Source organism: Clupea harengus, chromosome 5 (genome assembly GCF_900700415.2).
Source record: "Clupea harengus chromosome 5, Ch_v2.0.2, whole genome shotgun sequence".
NCBI lineage: Eukaryota > Metazoa > Chordata > Actinopteri > Clupeiformes > Clupeidae > Clupea > Clupea harengus.
The window spans coordinates 26699825-26715507 of record NC_045156.1 but is presented as its reverse complement, the minus strand read 5'-3'; the positions used below and the strand labels follow the sequence as shown (position 1 = coordinate 26715507).

At 41.3% G+C, this 15683-nt stretch overlaps 2 protein-coding genes across 6 annotated transcripts in view; both read right to left on the bottom strand.

Moving 5' to 3' along the window:
- The window catches only part of LOC116220553 (sodium- and chloride-dependent GABA transporter 2-like), a 29860-nt gene extending 22042 nt beyond the window's left edge, over positions 1–7818 (bottom strand). The window contains exons 1-5 of one of the 4 annotated variants that reach the window (XM_031568335.2): positions 7358–7817; positions 6635–7258; positions 5680–5814; positions 4927–5067; positions 2637–2724 (exon numbers count right to left, since the gene is read on the bottom strand). In XM_031568335.2, the coding sequence (XP_031424195.1) occupies positions 2637–2724; positions 4927–5067; positions 5680–5814; positions 6635–6830 (560 nt within the window). In that variant the 5' untranslated portion in view covers positions 6831–7258; positions 7358–7817. Of the gene's footprint in view, positions 1–2636; positions 2725–4926; positions 5068–5679; positions 5815–6634 lie in introns of all 4 variants that reach the window. The other 3 variants (XM_031568336.2, XM_031568337.2, XM_031568334.2) reach the window with 3 other exon arrangements.
- Positions 7819–9474: 1656 nt separating this feature from the next.
- Positions 9475–15683, bottom strand: part of frs3 (fibroblast growth factor receptor substrate 3) — a 29413-nt gene continuing 23204 nt past the window's right edge. For both annotated transcript variants that reach the window (XM_031568332.2, XM_031568331.2), the window contains one exon: positions 9475–14939. In XM_031568332.2, coding sequence (XP_031424192.1) covers positions 13500–14939 — 1440 coding nt within the window. In that variant the 3' untranslated portion in view covers positions 9475–13499. The remainder of the gene's footprint in view (positions 14940–15683) is intronic.

Sequence of the window (15683 nt, the reverse complement as noted above, 5' to 3'; positions counted from 1 at the left end):
CAGTGAAATGCTCACGAAGGTATCGTTGTTGTTGTAAGTATTATTAAGCATCGTACGATGGTTGTAGTGCACCCTGTTGTTATAACACTTAGGCTAGGTTGTTGGGTATGAGTACTTGCATGTGACAGTGAGAGGTTTGGCCACTGTGGGAAGTCTCCTACCAATAGCACAAGGATTGCTTATTTTTTTGCAGATACTTGTTTGTGTATAAATGCAGAACTCATGCATTCACAACATTCTTTATACATGACTATATCCGTTCAACAGCCAGTGTTGGTTAAGTTTGGGCACCACTGGTCAAATGTTCTGTTACTGTGAAGAGTTAAGTGAATAGGAGATGATGAAACATTCTTTTGAAATAGAAAGACCAGTGTATTATTTTTAGTTTTGTACAATATTAGAGTGAACAAAGGAAATGAACCCCAATGCAAGAGATCTGAGCTCTCATGACCTTCACCTGGGTCTCAGCCCTTAATTGGCCTGTGTGGGCAATGGCTTGTTCACAATCATCATTAGTAAAGGCCAGGTGAGGCTCATTTCAAAACTTTATAAATACTCAAGGATCAAAAACACAAAAGTCAAATACTTAAACCAAGGGAAAAAAAAAAAAAAAAAGATCACGTGAGGCAGGAGCGCTGCACGGTAGTATAGGGGCGCAGGGGCGCGAGAGAGAACAGGAGAACAGAACGATCTGGGAGTCGCGGAATGGAGGTATGGTCGATATGGAAAAATCGACCGGTCTGGAGCTGTAATCTTCAGGTTTGTAGTCCTTAGTGATACGAGGTCAGACAGGGAAGTGAGGCGTATATGTAGTGAGACAGGTGCAGGTGATCGTGCAGTCAGGCGATTGGGAAGGTGACAGGTGAGTGTGATTAGTATTCGGGTGATTGGGAATGTAGCGGAGGTGTGTGAGTTAAAGTGGAAAGGGGGCGTGGCAGGAGCTGGGTTCAGCGCTGACGTGACGAAGGAACAGTGGGTGAAAATCCCCAAAACAAGAATTGAAAGACTGTTAGCTGGCAACAAAGTGTTTCCAAGTTGCTACTTGCCAAAGGGATGCCCAAACTTTTGCTTTGGGCCCTTTCGTTATTTTTAAACTGTAAAATATATAAATAAAACAGTAATCTTGCTTAAAATATTAAAGAAGTGTCATCTTCAACTTTATGCCTATGGAAATGCCTTTTTTTTATTTTTTACTCACTTGGCTATTCACAGTAACAGCAATTTTGATCAGGGTGCCAAAACTTTTGCTTGCCACTGTATTCCTTGAACAAATCAAATTAATATAAGTTAAATGTAAAGACGAATTGTCTTGCACTGTCCACTCAGTGCTATTGGCTAGGCATATCTATTTGCTTGTTAAAGCATACCAACTTGACTCAAATCTGAAACGGTTTTTATAGGAATAGGTGGACATGGCATAAATATATAACTATTTAAACTTTCTTTACTGAGATAAAAAAAATGAAATGAATTAAAAACTGATTCCATGCCATTTTTGGTAACTTTTGTTAAAAGAATACAGGTTCCTTTCATTTTCATAATTACTCACCAAGTGTTTGTAAGGAAAAGAAAAAAGACCTTGGGCTGGCCCCAGCCCCTTTTTGTGTATTTTGGGGCTTTTTGGAGGCTTTATTGGATAGGACAGTACAGATGTGACAGGTAATTAGTAGGAGACAGATGGGGAGAGGGGCCAAGAGATGACTTGACTTGACTTGACTTGGCTGGACTTGAACTCTGGTCCATGTTGACACTCAGGACGGTACAGGGGCAGCCCCTGGCATAGTTGACATAGGCGGTTGCCTTGGGCGCAAAATACCAGAGGGGTGCCACAGAACAGTGTGCCCTCTCGTAAATTAACCTTTCTGAGGACATTTTGAAGGATTGGCAAATGTTAGTTTATTAGCAGTGTGACAGGATGTCTAACCAATCAAATCTATGACTTGCTGTTTGGGGGTTGTTCTGTACTGATATACATCATGGCTTACACCTTTATAAACAACCAGGCTTCTAACACACGTTGTGAGACCACTGCGTGCCAGATGACTCCTTGTGGCTAGCGAGTTTCTGTCACATTAACAAGGAACGGTAGGCTATGTAATATATATATAGGTAATATAGATAAGTTAGCACGCAGCCAAGGGGGCGCCAAAGTCAAATCTGGCCTAGTACTGTAACACTGTCAGGCCCTGGGCCTGTGTGTGATGTGAGACTCTACAGCTCTCCCCACTGGCCCACAAGTGCCCTGTCTAGACCACAACTGACATGCAGATATCTGCTCTTACTGATTGACACCTTCTAGTGCTGGTATATTAGAAGTTAGAGGACCATTATAAATCCTATTTTCATCAGCATCATCATTTTTATTTTTCCATTTCTGTCCGCCGCAGATCTTTGTCTATGTACCAATTATATTCACTTAGCAACTATTAGTTTCCCTGGACAGAGAATACAGGGCAGCAGAAACGACGGCAGAATTGAATGAACCGGCAGACATTGTAGAGATGTCCTAGAGCAGCCAACCTCTATGTTAAAGTGGAACATTCAGGGCTGTTCAAGGAGAAATATGAAGGGCAATGACCTGATGTCTTTATGAATTGTGCTATTCTCTAAATACATCCGTGTGAACTTAAACCTACTCCCAGAACTCTGTTGCAGGTGAGGTGGCATTTTCTGGCACGGTCCGGTTTGCTGAGACATTCCTCTTGTCAAACTCCACACAAGAATCTATAAGGATGAAACAGTGGTCAATAATATGAAGTTGGGGAGTGTGTGTGAGCGTGTGTGTGTGTGTGTGTGTGTGTGTGTGTGTGTGTGTGTGTGTGTGTGTGTGAAACTGCCACAGACTTAATATTTGTAGAGTGTACTAATATTTATTTTATGTTTATTTTCATACAGGGTACTCAAAGGGAGTTAAAATCCTGGCTTTTCTAAGATAAGCATCTAATTTCCTGGGGCTATAATTCCAGTCAGATATAATGAATAAAGTCAATATCATATGTTCTTGGCTAAAAACATCATATGTGCACAGGCTGCCCTGGAAACCTACAAAAATAATATTCCCAACCAATTCTGTTACATCAGATAAAAATCATTACACTGTATTACACTGTATTATAGTTTACAGTGAACTTTCTCCTCTGACATTAGCAAATCCCTTTGGGCCTGAACTCTACAGGAGCTTCCTCTGAAATATAACGCAGGCACGGAAAGCCCATGCAGCACATTAAAACAATATATATCCATGTGTTCTCAGTTGGGTGCATTCACTAGCTATTATGAAGATCCCACAGAAAATTATAAAATAGGCCTATCTGAAGATGTGCGTGCTATAATATAAAATAACTCAAGATTGGGCCAGTCAAAACAACTGATGACTTACAGAATGAAATAATTTATCATGAGCCCACATTATTGTTTAAATCTATGTAATTGTCATGTGGCCATTCTCTGTTTCAAAATATGATCCAGCTGCCTACGCTTACTTTAAGCTGATGACCTCCATATCAAGATTGACAGTGGAAAGCAGAGCTTGAAGGATAGTCTATATGAAATGCATCAGAACTGCAATCTATTACCAGTAGTTATGATTCATTTATTCTCTCTGTTGCTGTTACAGTAGATATTTTTAACTGTGAGTCATGCAAATGATAGATGAATTCTTGTTTAAAAAAATCAATTACATTTAGAGTTATGTAGGTGTTTTTAGCAGACACTTTTGCCCAAAGCCACCTGCAGTACTGGGAATGGATTTCACCAGTAGAAAAATATTATATATATATATACAGTATATATATAATCAATATATATATGGTGTGACCAGCAAGCAAAGATTCTGTGTAACAACCCAGCAGCTAACATAAGCTAAAAGTTTAGGGAAGCATTTTGTCCTGTGGATGTGTGGACCTGATGACTGATGTCAGCTAGTAACATTTCTGTGAAGTACAGCTGAACTAATCTAAACCATTTATTTTATAAATTAGTATGAAAACATTCCAAACTATATTATAAAAGATAAAAAAGGCCTCAATTTCCTACAGGCAGGCAGACCCTGTGTGCTCACTTGACTCCTCTCACAGATGGGATAAACACAGAAACCTGATAGAAAGTTGTCTTTCCACAAGTTATGTTCTGAATGTCTGACAAAGCTGATTAATGGTGTTTCAATATGTGAACACATACTTCTCTGGCTTTGTAACTAGGTGCTTCAGGCTGTTCTCCCTGAACAAAATACAGTCACCTTCCAAATTTCAGTTAAGTCACGGTAGAAACAATAGCTGAAAATATCTATATATTATTATTATAATTTTTATCAGAAATATGAATTGAGTAAAAGGTGCATATAGCCTACTGGTCCCTACAATGTTAACAGGCATGCCAACTGTGCTATCAGCTGGACTCAGATGTTAATTTTAAAGCTGTCCTCTGACTTTTTCTTTTTTCTCGAATAAGGGCGTTGTCAGTTTCAGCACTTTTTGCACATTTTCATGGGGTGCAGCCAGTCCTGACCTTATATCAAATTTAGTGGTACTTAATCTGGTGGCACACAGCATGCATGACACATTTTGGATTGTGCAACTTCCTTATCTCCACACAAGTGACGGAAAGTAAGAAATGCACCAATATGAAAAGAATGAAGAACTGTGGTGGCTGATTCTGTGTCTCCTCTGTGAGGTTTTGCATGAACAAGTTTTGCATTAAGTCATTTAAAAGCTCTCAGATAGCCATGGCATTAGTGCATCTAACATAGACTCTGCTGCCATCTAGTGGAGAGGATTTGTGTCATTTCCCACAAATGTGGTTCAATAAGCCTGCACTGGGCTTAGTGCACAAATAAGATTAAACTTTGGTCAAGAAACTTTAGCTTACAGCTCTTCAATGACAAATTCCAGAAAACAGCATAAGTAGCAAAGTTTCTCCAAAGCCTACCTGTGTTCCAGGTGTTTCGGCAGCTGGCCCAAGGCACCTCTGCACTGAAGGAGGAGAACAGGTAGAAGAATGCCCAGGCCTGAATGATGATGTAGGACACGGCAGCATAGGCAATCACCACTTGAGTGGCATAACCAATCCCTGAGTAGATCAAGATTGAACAACATTTACGAATTCAAATACAATATAGCACAACAATAGAGCAGAAACCAACAGGTATTCAGTGTGTTATTTCAGAAGAGGAATAAAAACACCTAAGGGTCCCTGATGCTACGATCACATTTTTCACACTCTTACTCTTACCCACAAAGGTTATAACATGCTCTTACTCTTAACCACAAAGGTTACAACATGCCAGTTCAATTCAGCTTACTCCATTTCCAAACAGGATAAGTGATAAATACATATACAGACACTAAGAGAAGGTATTTCACTTTCACAGAGAATATATCCTTCTGTGTGGTTTGATTATTATCAAAATGAAGGATACAAATGTTGTTTTGTTGGTAGCTTTTTATCAAAGAATTCTAAATATTCTGTGTTGCTTCCAGGAAGGTATCCATTTTAAATCTGACTGAATAGGATTTTTGAGAAATTTTCGAATTACATATACAAAATCTAGTTCATGGAGTCGGTGGGGAAGGGTGAGGTGAGTTGAGGCAGCTCAACATAACATCTTGGAAATAGCAACAGCATAAGCACAACATAAACACAGCCCTGTTTCTTGGGCTGCTGGTGATCCTAATAATGAACCTTCAAATAGAGGGCAGAAGTGTCTCCAGCATGTGATGCATCCTTGTGAGGTATACTGTCCCATGGCAGTTTCCAGGAAAAACATTGGTATCCCACAGGAGAGCAGGAAGAGCACGTATGGCACCAGAAAAGCACCTCAGGAAGAAAACAACACAAGCACAAGAGTCTTTACTTGAAAATCTCCCCTCCAAAGCAAGTGCTTATTGTCTGAATTATCCTTTTTCATACCTATAATATACCGGTTACCTAAAATATACCGGTCGCCTATAATATACACGAGGACCGGAAACAAATTAAACAAGGAGGTTGAACAATATAAATGCAGGATCACTCTGGGGAATATTAACCTCAGATATTGTAATAAAGGCATCAAAGGTTACAAATAATACAAAAATAAAAAACTACTGAAAGTGGACTTTTCTGGCCTATTTCCTGTATATACTGTGGCTATATTAGACTTGGTTTTCCTGGTAATGATCAATGGAACAGGGGCACCTCAAAACAATACAAATCCTTCACCTTCTTTTACGTTCTACAATTTATCTCCACAAACATGACAGATTGTACTGATAGGGAGGAGATGATTTCCCCCTGATGTTGTAAAGCTCCTTTCTTTTTTTTTTCCTCCTTCCCCCTCCCTTAGCTTTCCATTGTACAGAGAGCACATTGGGGTGTTGTTTGAGAAGTAACTCTTTAAGCTTGTGTTGGTTCTTGATATGAATGGGACGATAAAAACTGCCCTTAAATGGAAAAGCCATTGATAACAGTGGGTTTATCGGACTAGTCAACCAAAAAGAATGCCCTGGTCAATCTCACAAATCTAAGCTTTGTTTTCCATAGGAGTGCAGTGTTTGCTAGTAATTTCACAATTAATGTGTACTTTTCAATCATCCTGACATTTCTATCCAAGTAAAAGCCATACATAATGCACAGCCCTGTTGTAAATGAGCCTTACCTCCACCATTTTTGTAACACAGATAGGGGAAACGCCAAAGATTTCCAAGACCCACAAGTGTTCCTGCCACAGCCAACAAGAATTCCAGTTTGTTGGCCCATTGGCCCCGATCCAGAAGTATCTGACTTTTTTTCACAACACTGCTGTCTTGTGTAGTCTGGTCACATCCTGCGTCCTTTGTGAGGTCTCTGGCCATTGTCACAAGCTCTCTGGTTGGGAGCACAAATCTGATCCAATCCAAAGAGGGTGTAAAAACTTCCACAGGTTTAAAAGAATCTTGCTGCTTCACACCACAGCATTACATATTTTAATTAAGACACACAGGCAAACAGCTTGGCAAACCAAGTTTCTAAATAAACAAGCTCCACCTTCCATAGGCGTTCCTTCATTTGAAAAGAATAGCACAATTAGGTTAGAGCGTTGGAGCAACTGAATGTTCCAGTTTGTGTACAGAGATACCTTTGTCCAGAGGTATTCTCACGAGAATCTTCATAGAAACCCTAATTTCGCTTCCATTGTTCTCAATATGAGAGGGAGCCTAAAACTATTCAGCTGACCCTTACTTGGCACCGATGGTAATCTTCATTCGTTTCCTCTTGAACTTTAGCATGACGGATTAGAAACCTACGGAAGTTTCCATTGTCAGCGCTTGATTGAAGCAATTGGAAGCACTGTAAGACAGAAAGATGTCACGATGCGCGCGGGAATTCAACAGGTGCTTACCTCCCCATCACCAATATTCATTTGTCATCTGAGAGGCTGCACCTAAACTCATTGTTAACTCTACAGCCAATCCATCCATGCAAAACACAGCAGACTTCGGTAGACAACTCTACGAATGATTATCACTCGTGCCAGTCCATCAATTAGCATGAATTTGACCGTTTCCTCTGTAAGAAGGTATTTTGAGATGTTCCCGTTACGATCATTGAATCGAAACAGAGTGGAATTGGCCTGTCTCCAGCGCAGTACTTTTCCACTCGAAAACAACACATTGAGTCATTCACATTGGCATTGCGCATGTAAGTTACTAAACCAAATCAGCTGAGTGGTCATTGGTATGTCGCTGCTCATTAATGAGTCTTGCTGAACGTAGTCTTATGGTGCGTTCATGAGCAACTGGGAAGTGGAAAAGTTCCAACCTCAGAGTACACCTGAACGTCGAACTCGGAATATCCCACTAGGAAAGTAGGACAATTTTGAGAGCTCCGAGAAGTAGGGTTGACGTCACTCTACATGGCGTTTGTGGTGAAAGATTTGATTTCCGCACAAATAAGTCACTTTTTTATTTAGATTGAACTCATTAGCGCAGGTGATTGTGATGTTCAACGATACGTATTAGTTTACTTTTGTGTAACTAACGTAATGCTAACCTTCTTGCTTGTTAGCCTACTTGACGTTACCTACCTGTCAAAACCGTTGTATATTTATTGTTATTAGGCCTATATAAACGCTCTCAACTTGGAAGTGGGAAGTTGCGAAATGGGAACTTTTCCAATTCCAAGCTGCCTGAACGCACGATTAGTATACGTTTGTTTAAAACCATAATGGCCATTTACCTCTTTACTTTCAAACAAAAAAAATCATGAAATAGTTTAACTTATCTATGCTCATGACATCGTAAAATAACCCACATTAAACTAATTATAATGCGTAAATTAAGTAATACAATTTGGCCTAGCCTACAGTTGTGTTTTTGTTGGTTGTAATTTCACTTTAAAGTTGGCTACTTAAAAAACATTAACGTCACAGGTCAATCAAGGCAGTGGCCTATTATAGCAATTATATATATATATATTGTATATATACACACACACACATATATATATAATAGGCTATATATATATATATATTACAAAGCTATAGCCTATTTGTCTTCCATATTACGGTATTATTATTATTATCATTAAGGTACAGGCCTACCTGATAATGGATCTCGAGCCATGAGCTTCATTTAAATGATTTGAGTGACAGATAAGCCATATATAACCTTCCCCCACTCAAAGTAAAGTTGCTGTGATAATAACACCTGCCATGCCAGTATCTGAAAAGTACCAGAAAGTCAAGTTGTCATGTTTTGTATGGTCAACATTGCATGCGGGTTATGACATTTGTCGCTGGAGCTCCCAGCTAAGCAGGTGTATTTTCAGAATAGCTGAGCATCTAAATGTTTAAGTAGCTTGAGTTAAGGACAAGACTTGTGAGGCAAAAGGACAATGAATCATGACTTCATTTTAGAGATTTCAAATATTTTAGCAAGTTAAAAAAAATGGTTCGAAAGCCATTTCAAATATGTGTGGTCTGTTCCTGCCTGGTCATTGCATAGTCACTGTTGAGTTGTCTGACAGAGTGGATACATCAAACAAGGAAAGTTTATTTTCATTTTAATATTTTGTTGATACCAATGACACATTATCAAAATCAGTTAAACAAAATAAAAAGGATACGAAGATGGATAGACAAACACTTGACAAGACGACTATGTGAGTGATATTTACAGCTTCCTGCAAAAACAGCATTTGTAAGTCCATTCTCTAAAAGCCAGACTCCTACACAGCTGAGGTCATGCTTCAATTGCTATCCAGTAATTGCTATCCAGCAGCTACAGCAAAACTAAAAAAATAGTTAAGTATTTCATTTTGTTTAAGCAAAAATCTAAATGAATAACCTATTTACGTTTGAGTATGCAATAGCATTGTTGGTAGAATTGTTCATCCTTCTGGTGAGTTGGAAGTATGTATTAACCAGGCAGCAATTGCAATATTTTTTTTTTCCTCCAAAGGAAAAACATAGTGTGTAAAAAATCCACTTTGGATTGAAATAGTAATCAAAATATCTTCTTTACAGTTTGATTATTTTAATGTCGACATAATACATTGAATCACATTCATTTTAATTGTACAAGCCTTTACGGTTCAAAAGGTGTAAAGAACTGAAAATAACATTCACCAGAGGGCATGCCTGATTTGTATTGGAAAGGGGAGTAAGGGTGAGATTGATCAAATTACGTTATTACTAAAGGATCTTTCTGCAAAGTGACATGGCAATGCTTCAACCAATAGAATAATAATCAATGAATTCTTCGCCTTTCATCCTCCCTCATTCTGTCACTCACTCACTCACTCTTCCCCCAGTCTCCCTCTGTGCTCCTGGTTCACCGCAGTGGCAAACATGATCTGTTTCTCTTTCACCGATCCCAAATGAAACATACAAGAAGCAGACTGTCACCGCATACCCACATATATATGTTGATATATATATATATGTATGTACATACACAGAAATACATACATAGAAGAAATGTAAATACTGTATACAAAGAAAACAAACTGCAATTTCTATGCTTTTTGAAACGTTTAGAGACAAAACATCAATGATAACACTTCCACTTTTTTTATCTTTTGTCTTTTGTTACTTTCATGGCAAGGATAGAAACATACAGTGCAAGTGTCCATCTGCACATGGTGGTCTTACTCTTTATTACATTCTTACTCTGGGGAAAAAATACAGCAATGAGAGCGGGTGACTAGTCCCCAGTGAAGTCTGTCTTCTACGAGCTTTGCTCTCATCCAAGTTTGGCACACAGAATCATCAGTGCACATTACAATCAACCAGGTTTGCCAAAGTTATTTTGACCAGCACTCACTCGACCGCAAGTAACGATCAAGATAATACAAGTTATTGACTGAACAAAATTGCTGATGGACTCTTTTCTCAATAAAACTCTTGGATTAAAATCAACTTCTCTGTAGACAAGAGAAATTCACACCGTTTTATAAAGAAGCTGACCTATTGATTGCTTTGAAGATTCCAAAGTACAAGTACTAGTCTTCTAATGGGATGCTAATTATAGATGTGCAACAGGATGATGCTGCTAGGACATAGCGGACACACTGATAGGCACTGGCAGCTCTGGTAATGTACCGAGGAGGTCCCCTCAGCATGAGAACAATGGTGAAGGCAAATTCCCACCAAGAAAACTAGAACTTCTGCATATCAAAATAAAAAGTCAGGACACCACAAATGACAAATTATAAAATGTAAAATCAGTTGATAAATGAAAATGTTTTTTTTTTTTTTTTTTCTCTGATGTAAACCTTCAAAAACATTCAGTATTGAAATGGAACCTACAATAGCAGTGTAAACAGACACATGTTGAGAAATGTAGCCTACTCTGGACCTTATGGATTCATACAGATTTCAACATTCAGTAATACCATAAGTGCCCAAAACAGTATTTGGCAATAACCACTAATATGGCACAGTTGAGTCACCTACTGTAAAAGCGTAAATATTGTATGCTTCAGAAAAGGATTCAAATCATGAAATCTATTCATTTTTTACTCAAGCCCAAGTGAAGCACAAACAAACGTATTTGTCAACACAAAAAGCCTGAGTGAGGACAATGATGATTCAGACACGTGATCCAGAGGAATTTCAACACTGCACAACCATTTTTACATTGCTACGACAACCTGGTCCCAGTCTGATTAACTCCCATTGGCCATTATTGCAAAATGTAAACACTCTTTAAAACATACTATACCATAAAAAATATATGTTTAGAAATGAATATACCCCCTCAGAAAAGTGGCAAAATATTTTTCTTCTCTTCAAGCTTATATATTTCTAAGTCAACAGGTTAGCAGTGCGCATCTTCTGCTTTCTCCACGTGGCCTTATTGGCATGTAAAGCATGGCTTCATATGCAAAATGTTACTTGAACCAGAGGCCAGAATCACATGAAACTCTACTCAGGTGTTGGTAGGTTAAGCACATTTATGACATTCTGCACACACTAAAGCCCTTTTGTGAATCTGGCTTTAGCTGTCAGTTTGAAAAACCAGTTAAAATAAATTGAAGTGCAAGCTCTGCATTACCACTGTGTGACTATGAGGCAAACGGACTCTGGTGTGATGAAAAGGGTTGGCCATGATGACAAGCACACCATACCAATGCTTTGCAGTTTTTTTTTATGTAACATGGCTCAAAACTCCATATTTGTCACAACTGTCAGGTAACTGTGGGAGAAATATCAAAATATTTGAGCCTTTTTTCTTTGTGCTCAGTGTGGCCACGAGCATGTTGAGAGGGGAGAGCAGGGCAGCGTCCCATGAGCCTACTGGGAGTTACTTACATGCCTATGGCTACACCAAGCTGACTGCATTGAGCTGCATTTATGTTGCGAAAGGTGTTATTAGCCCTCAAGTTCAATTTTCCCCAATGGTACCTTAGTCCTTTACATTTGTATTTTAGCAATTTCAGATTTGGCACAATACATCAACAATGTGTGTGTGTATATGTGAGTGAGTGAGAGAGAGGTCTACTCTATGCATGAATATTTTCAGAGTAAACATTCAGCTCCACTGGTAGGCTACCTATCGGTGATGTTGACGCAAGTGAAACTTTGGTCTCCAGATTGTCTCCATGACAATCATAATGGAGCATGATGCTGTGAAATATGCAACTTCATAAATAAATAAATAAATAAATTCATAAATAAATAAATACAGTATATCTGACCTGCCAAGTAAGAAATAACTGAATTGAATGATTTTTAAATACCTCCATCCAATACCTCTCATGATAATACGTGCTAGAGTTCAAAATGAAGTCCTGGTGATATTTCAAGAGGTCATTTGTTAAGGGACGTCAACCACTTCTTATAAACATACCAAACACTGGCAGTGTCTTATCGAGTCTTACTATGCTATACTTCTCAGAGCACTATCTCAGAGGAAGTAATCCAGTTCTCTTTCATATATACACATGAGCCATGTTTGCCTCCTTGTTTAGAAGCTAAGCAGCATTATCTCTGGGTCAACCAGTCTGAAGGTTTGAGCTCTTAGCAAGGCATAGCCACTGTATGGTGCATCTTGCATTGCCTCTATTTAGTACCCTAGACAAAATATTCCTTCCTCTTCACAGGAAAAAGGTAAAAATACCCCAATGACCACACTTTTTTGAACGTCATTAAAGTCATACCTAATATGTACCTTGAAAGAACAAAGTAATGTTATACTCAACCTGACACGATAAAGATGTCTTACACAATCAGTAAGTCCAAGAAATCTATTACTTATGTTGGTAGCAGCTCCCTTCTTCTGAGACCAATATGACTGATAAATGTGATCATCCCCTATTTCGGCACTCCAATGTAACTTTATCGTTGTACAGGTTTGTGAGGAGGTTTCATTACAATTGAGGAAGTTTATGTGCAATTTCTAATACACTGTGTTCACTTGAAGGCAGATGGCCCAATCTGCCACCACTAATCCAGAGATCTAACCAGAGTAAGATTTAAATGCCTCGCACTTCACCATAGTGCTTCTTTCACTGAATTCATATTCAGTGCACCCGAAACTGTTCACTGAAATGGATTCAGCATGCTCTTTGACATGATCGAAATTCAACCAAGAGGTATGCAGAGTGATGATTCTGCTAGATCACATTGTAGATTAATGATGGTACCTTAGAGGAGACCTTTTAATCCTGTATTTGTTTTCTAAGTGAAAAATTGATTGTAAACATCGTCTTGAAGAAGCTAGAATAGACTGGGAGACCCTCAATGTTTAACACGCTCTTCAACAGAATATGAATCTCCCTAGACAGGACTTTTCAAATATTAAAAAAATAAAACTAAGAGCAAATCTTTCCCAGTCATGCTACATTATCTCACCAGTAGTGTTCAGCAAGGCCCTTTGCGTAACCTTGTTTTAACATGAAGGTGTGGTAGAGGAGGTATTGAACATGAGAAAAAAACGAAACTGCTCCATGGCGATAATGCACAGCAGACATTAGTGTTGGAGCGCTTTGAGTTAACCTGTAACAGCCGCCTTACTCGTGCTCTCTCTCTCCTCCCAGTCCTACAGGGGCAGGTCAGTGCTATTGTGGCGAGTCTTTCGCGAGGTGCCATCATCACGCGGCAGGGCTTTTTGCAGGTTGGACATGGCCACCGTCTTCTTCAGGTCGATGACGGCGTAGAACTCACTGCGGCGTGGCGGGGGTGGGCCTGAGGCTGCTGCTGCCGCTGCCATGCCTCTCTTGTGCGCCAGGGAGCGCTGGGCCATGGGGCCCACTCCTGCCGCCCCGACCCCGACCCCGACCCCGTGTCCCTGACAGGCTGATGACGAATCTCCCTCCAAGTCCACCTGGATGTAATTGAGTTGGCGGGACGTTGGTGGCATGTGGCCGTGTTCACAACTGCCTCTCCCGCCCCGGGCGCCGCCCCCTCCCCCAGATCTCCGCCGTAGGTGGGGAAAGCCGAACACCCGCCCACCCCTCTCCGCCTGGCAGGGCCTCTGGGGGTGGGGAGGCAGGTGAGGGACACAGGCGTGGTGTGGGGGCATCGGGATCTGCATCTGGTCGGTGTTCACATAGTTCTGTAGGGCGTCGCGGTGGACCCCTGCCTCCTGTTGGTGGTAGCCATTGGGCGTGCCAGGCCCCTCGGAGAACTCATACTCATCAAAGTCTTCCTCGTCCTCCTCTTCCTCGTACTCCTCCTCCTCCTCCTCTTCCTCCTCGTCCTGCTCCTCGTCGTCCTCCTCCTCGTGGCGCTGCAGTGCGCGGTACTCCCACACGGGCGGCAGCGACGGCAGGTTCTCGTAGTTGAGCAGCGCCGTCCTCCGGTGGCCCCCCCTCTCGCAGCTGTAGCTCTGGGGGGGCAGCGTGTGGGGCAGCGAGGCGGAGGAAGGGTGCGCGTGTGACACCAGGGGCAACGAGTGGGGGTGCATGTCCCCCGTGCTGCTGCTACTGCTGGAGCCCAGAGACTGGGACACGCTGCTGGGGCTGAGGCGCTGCCGCCGGCCGGCTAAACTCACGGAGCCCCGCAGCCCGTTGATGTTCTCGTAGGTGAGCTGGCTGGGCGGTACAGGGCAGCCTTCTGGGTGCATGTGCATCAGGTGGTGGTGGTAGTGGTGATACGAGTTGCACATGTGTACCGGGGGCTCCTCGCCCTCCGTGCCTGAGCTGGTCTCGGCCCCACCGCTGCTGCGTAAGACGTGAGGGGGCAGCTGGTGAGGGGGCAGCTGGTGAGCGTGGCGCTGCTGATCCCGCTCCAGCAGGTGGCGCTGCGCTGGCGTGGGCCCCAGCATGAACTTCACCTCCTGGGAGCCTGGCTGCAGGAAGACCTGAGGGTCTTTGTGGTCATCTAGCGGCCCACAGCAGTGCATGCTGGCCGGGCCTGTGGACGGACCACCACATGCGCTGTCTTGGAACGAGTTGGGCCTCACCTCAGGCAGAGAGTGCACACAGTGTCGACTGGAGAGGTCCCCATCCACATTAACAGTATTCACATAGGTGTGAGCCTTAAACAGGACAGACAAAAACAAAATGGTTGTAAGAAATACGTCCACATTTACACTGCTCAGTATAGGCTGATAAAGGATGCCTCAGAACACATTGACTTGAACTTTGCACATCTGTAGCATACTGATGATTAGTACAGACTATTATGATGACTGACCCTGAAAGAAATGATTCAGAACATAAAAAGTAACCTAACGTGCAAGTGGGCAGTAACACGAACAATCATGGTGATGGAGATCATTTCCAAACACTGTTAATAACTTAAGAATATAATAATCAAGTGCCTTGTATTAATATATTCCTTGTATGAATCATGTGTTTATGAAAGCAGGAACATGGCTTTTCTGTGTTTCTGTGTGTGTGTGTGTAACTTAGATTATTAGGTGCCACTTAGTCTGCATATGTACAAGAGCATGTTTAGACCAGAGGTGATAAGAAGGGTCGAACTGTGCTTCTTACGACCTTGTGCAAAACTTCCATCCTTGCCTTGGACGTCAGAAATCCACCACGTGGTTTTCCCTGCTGAACGCTAAACTTCTGTCTATATAAACCTTGTGCGATGTGTTTATCATTGCTTCACTTTCAGCCTTGTGCCAGAGGATATGTTGTATTTATAGTGCGCCATCTTAAGGGAGGAAAGACAATCCTACCCACAATGTACCAATAAAGAAAACATTGTTTTGGAGATCTACTTCACGGTAACTTGTTGGCGACCTACCCTATCAGTATGGTAACAGAAAGTA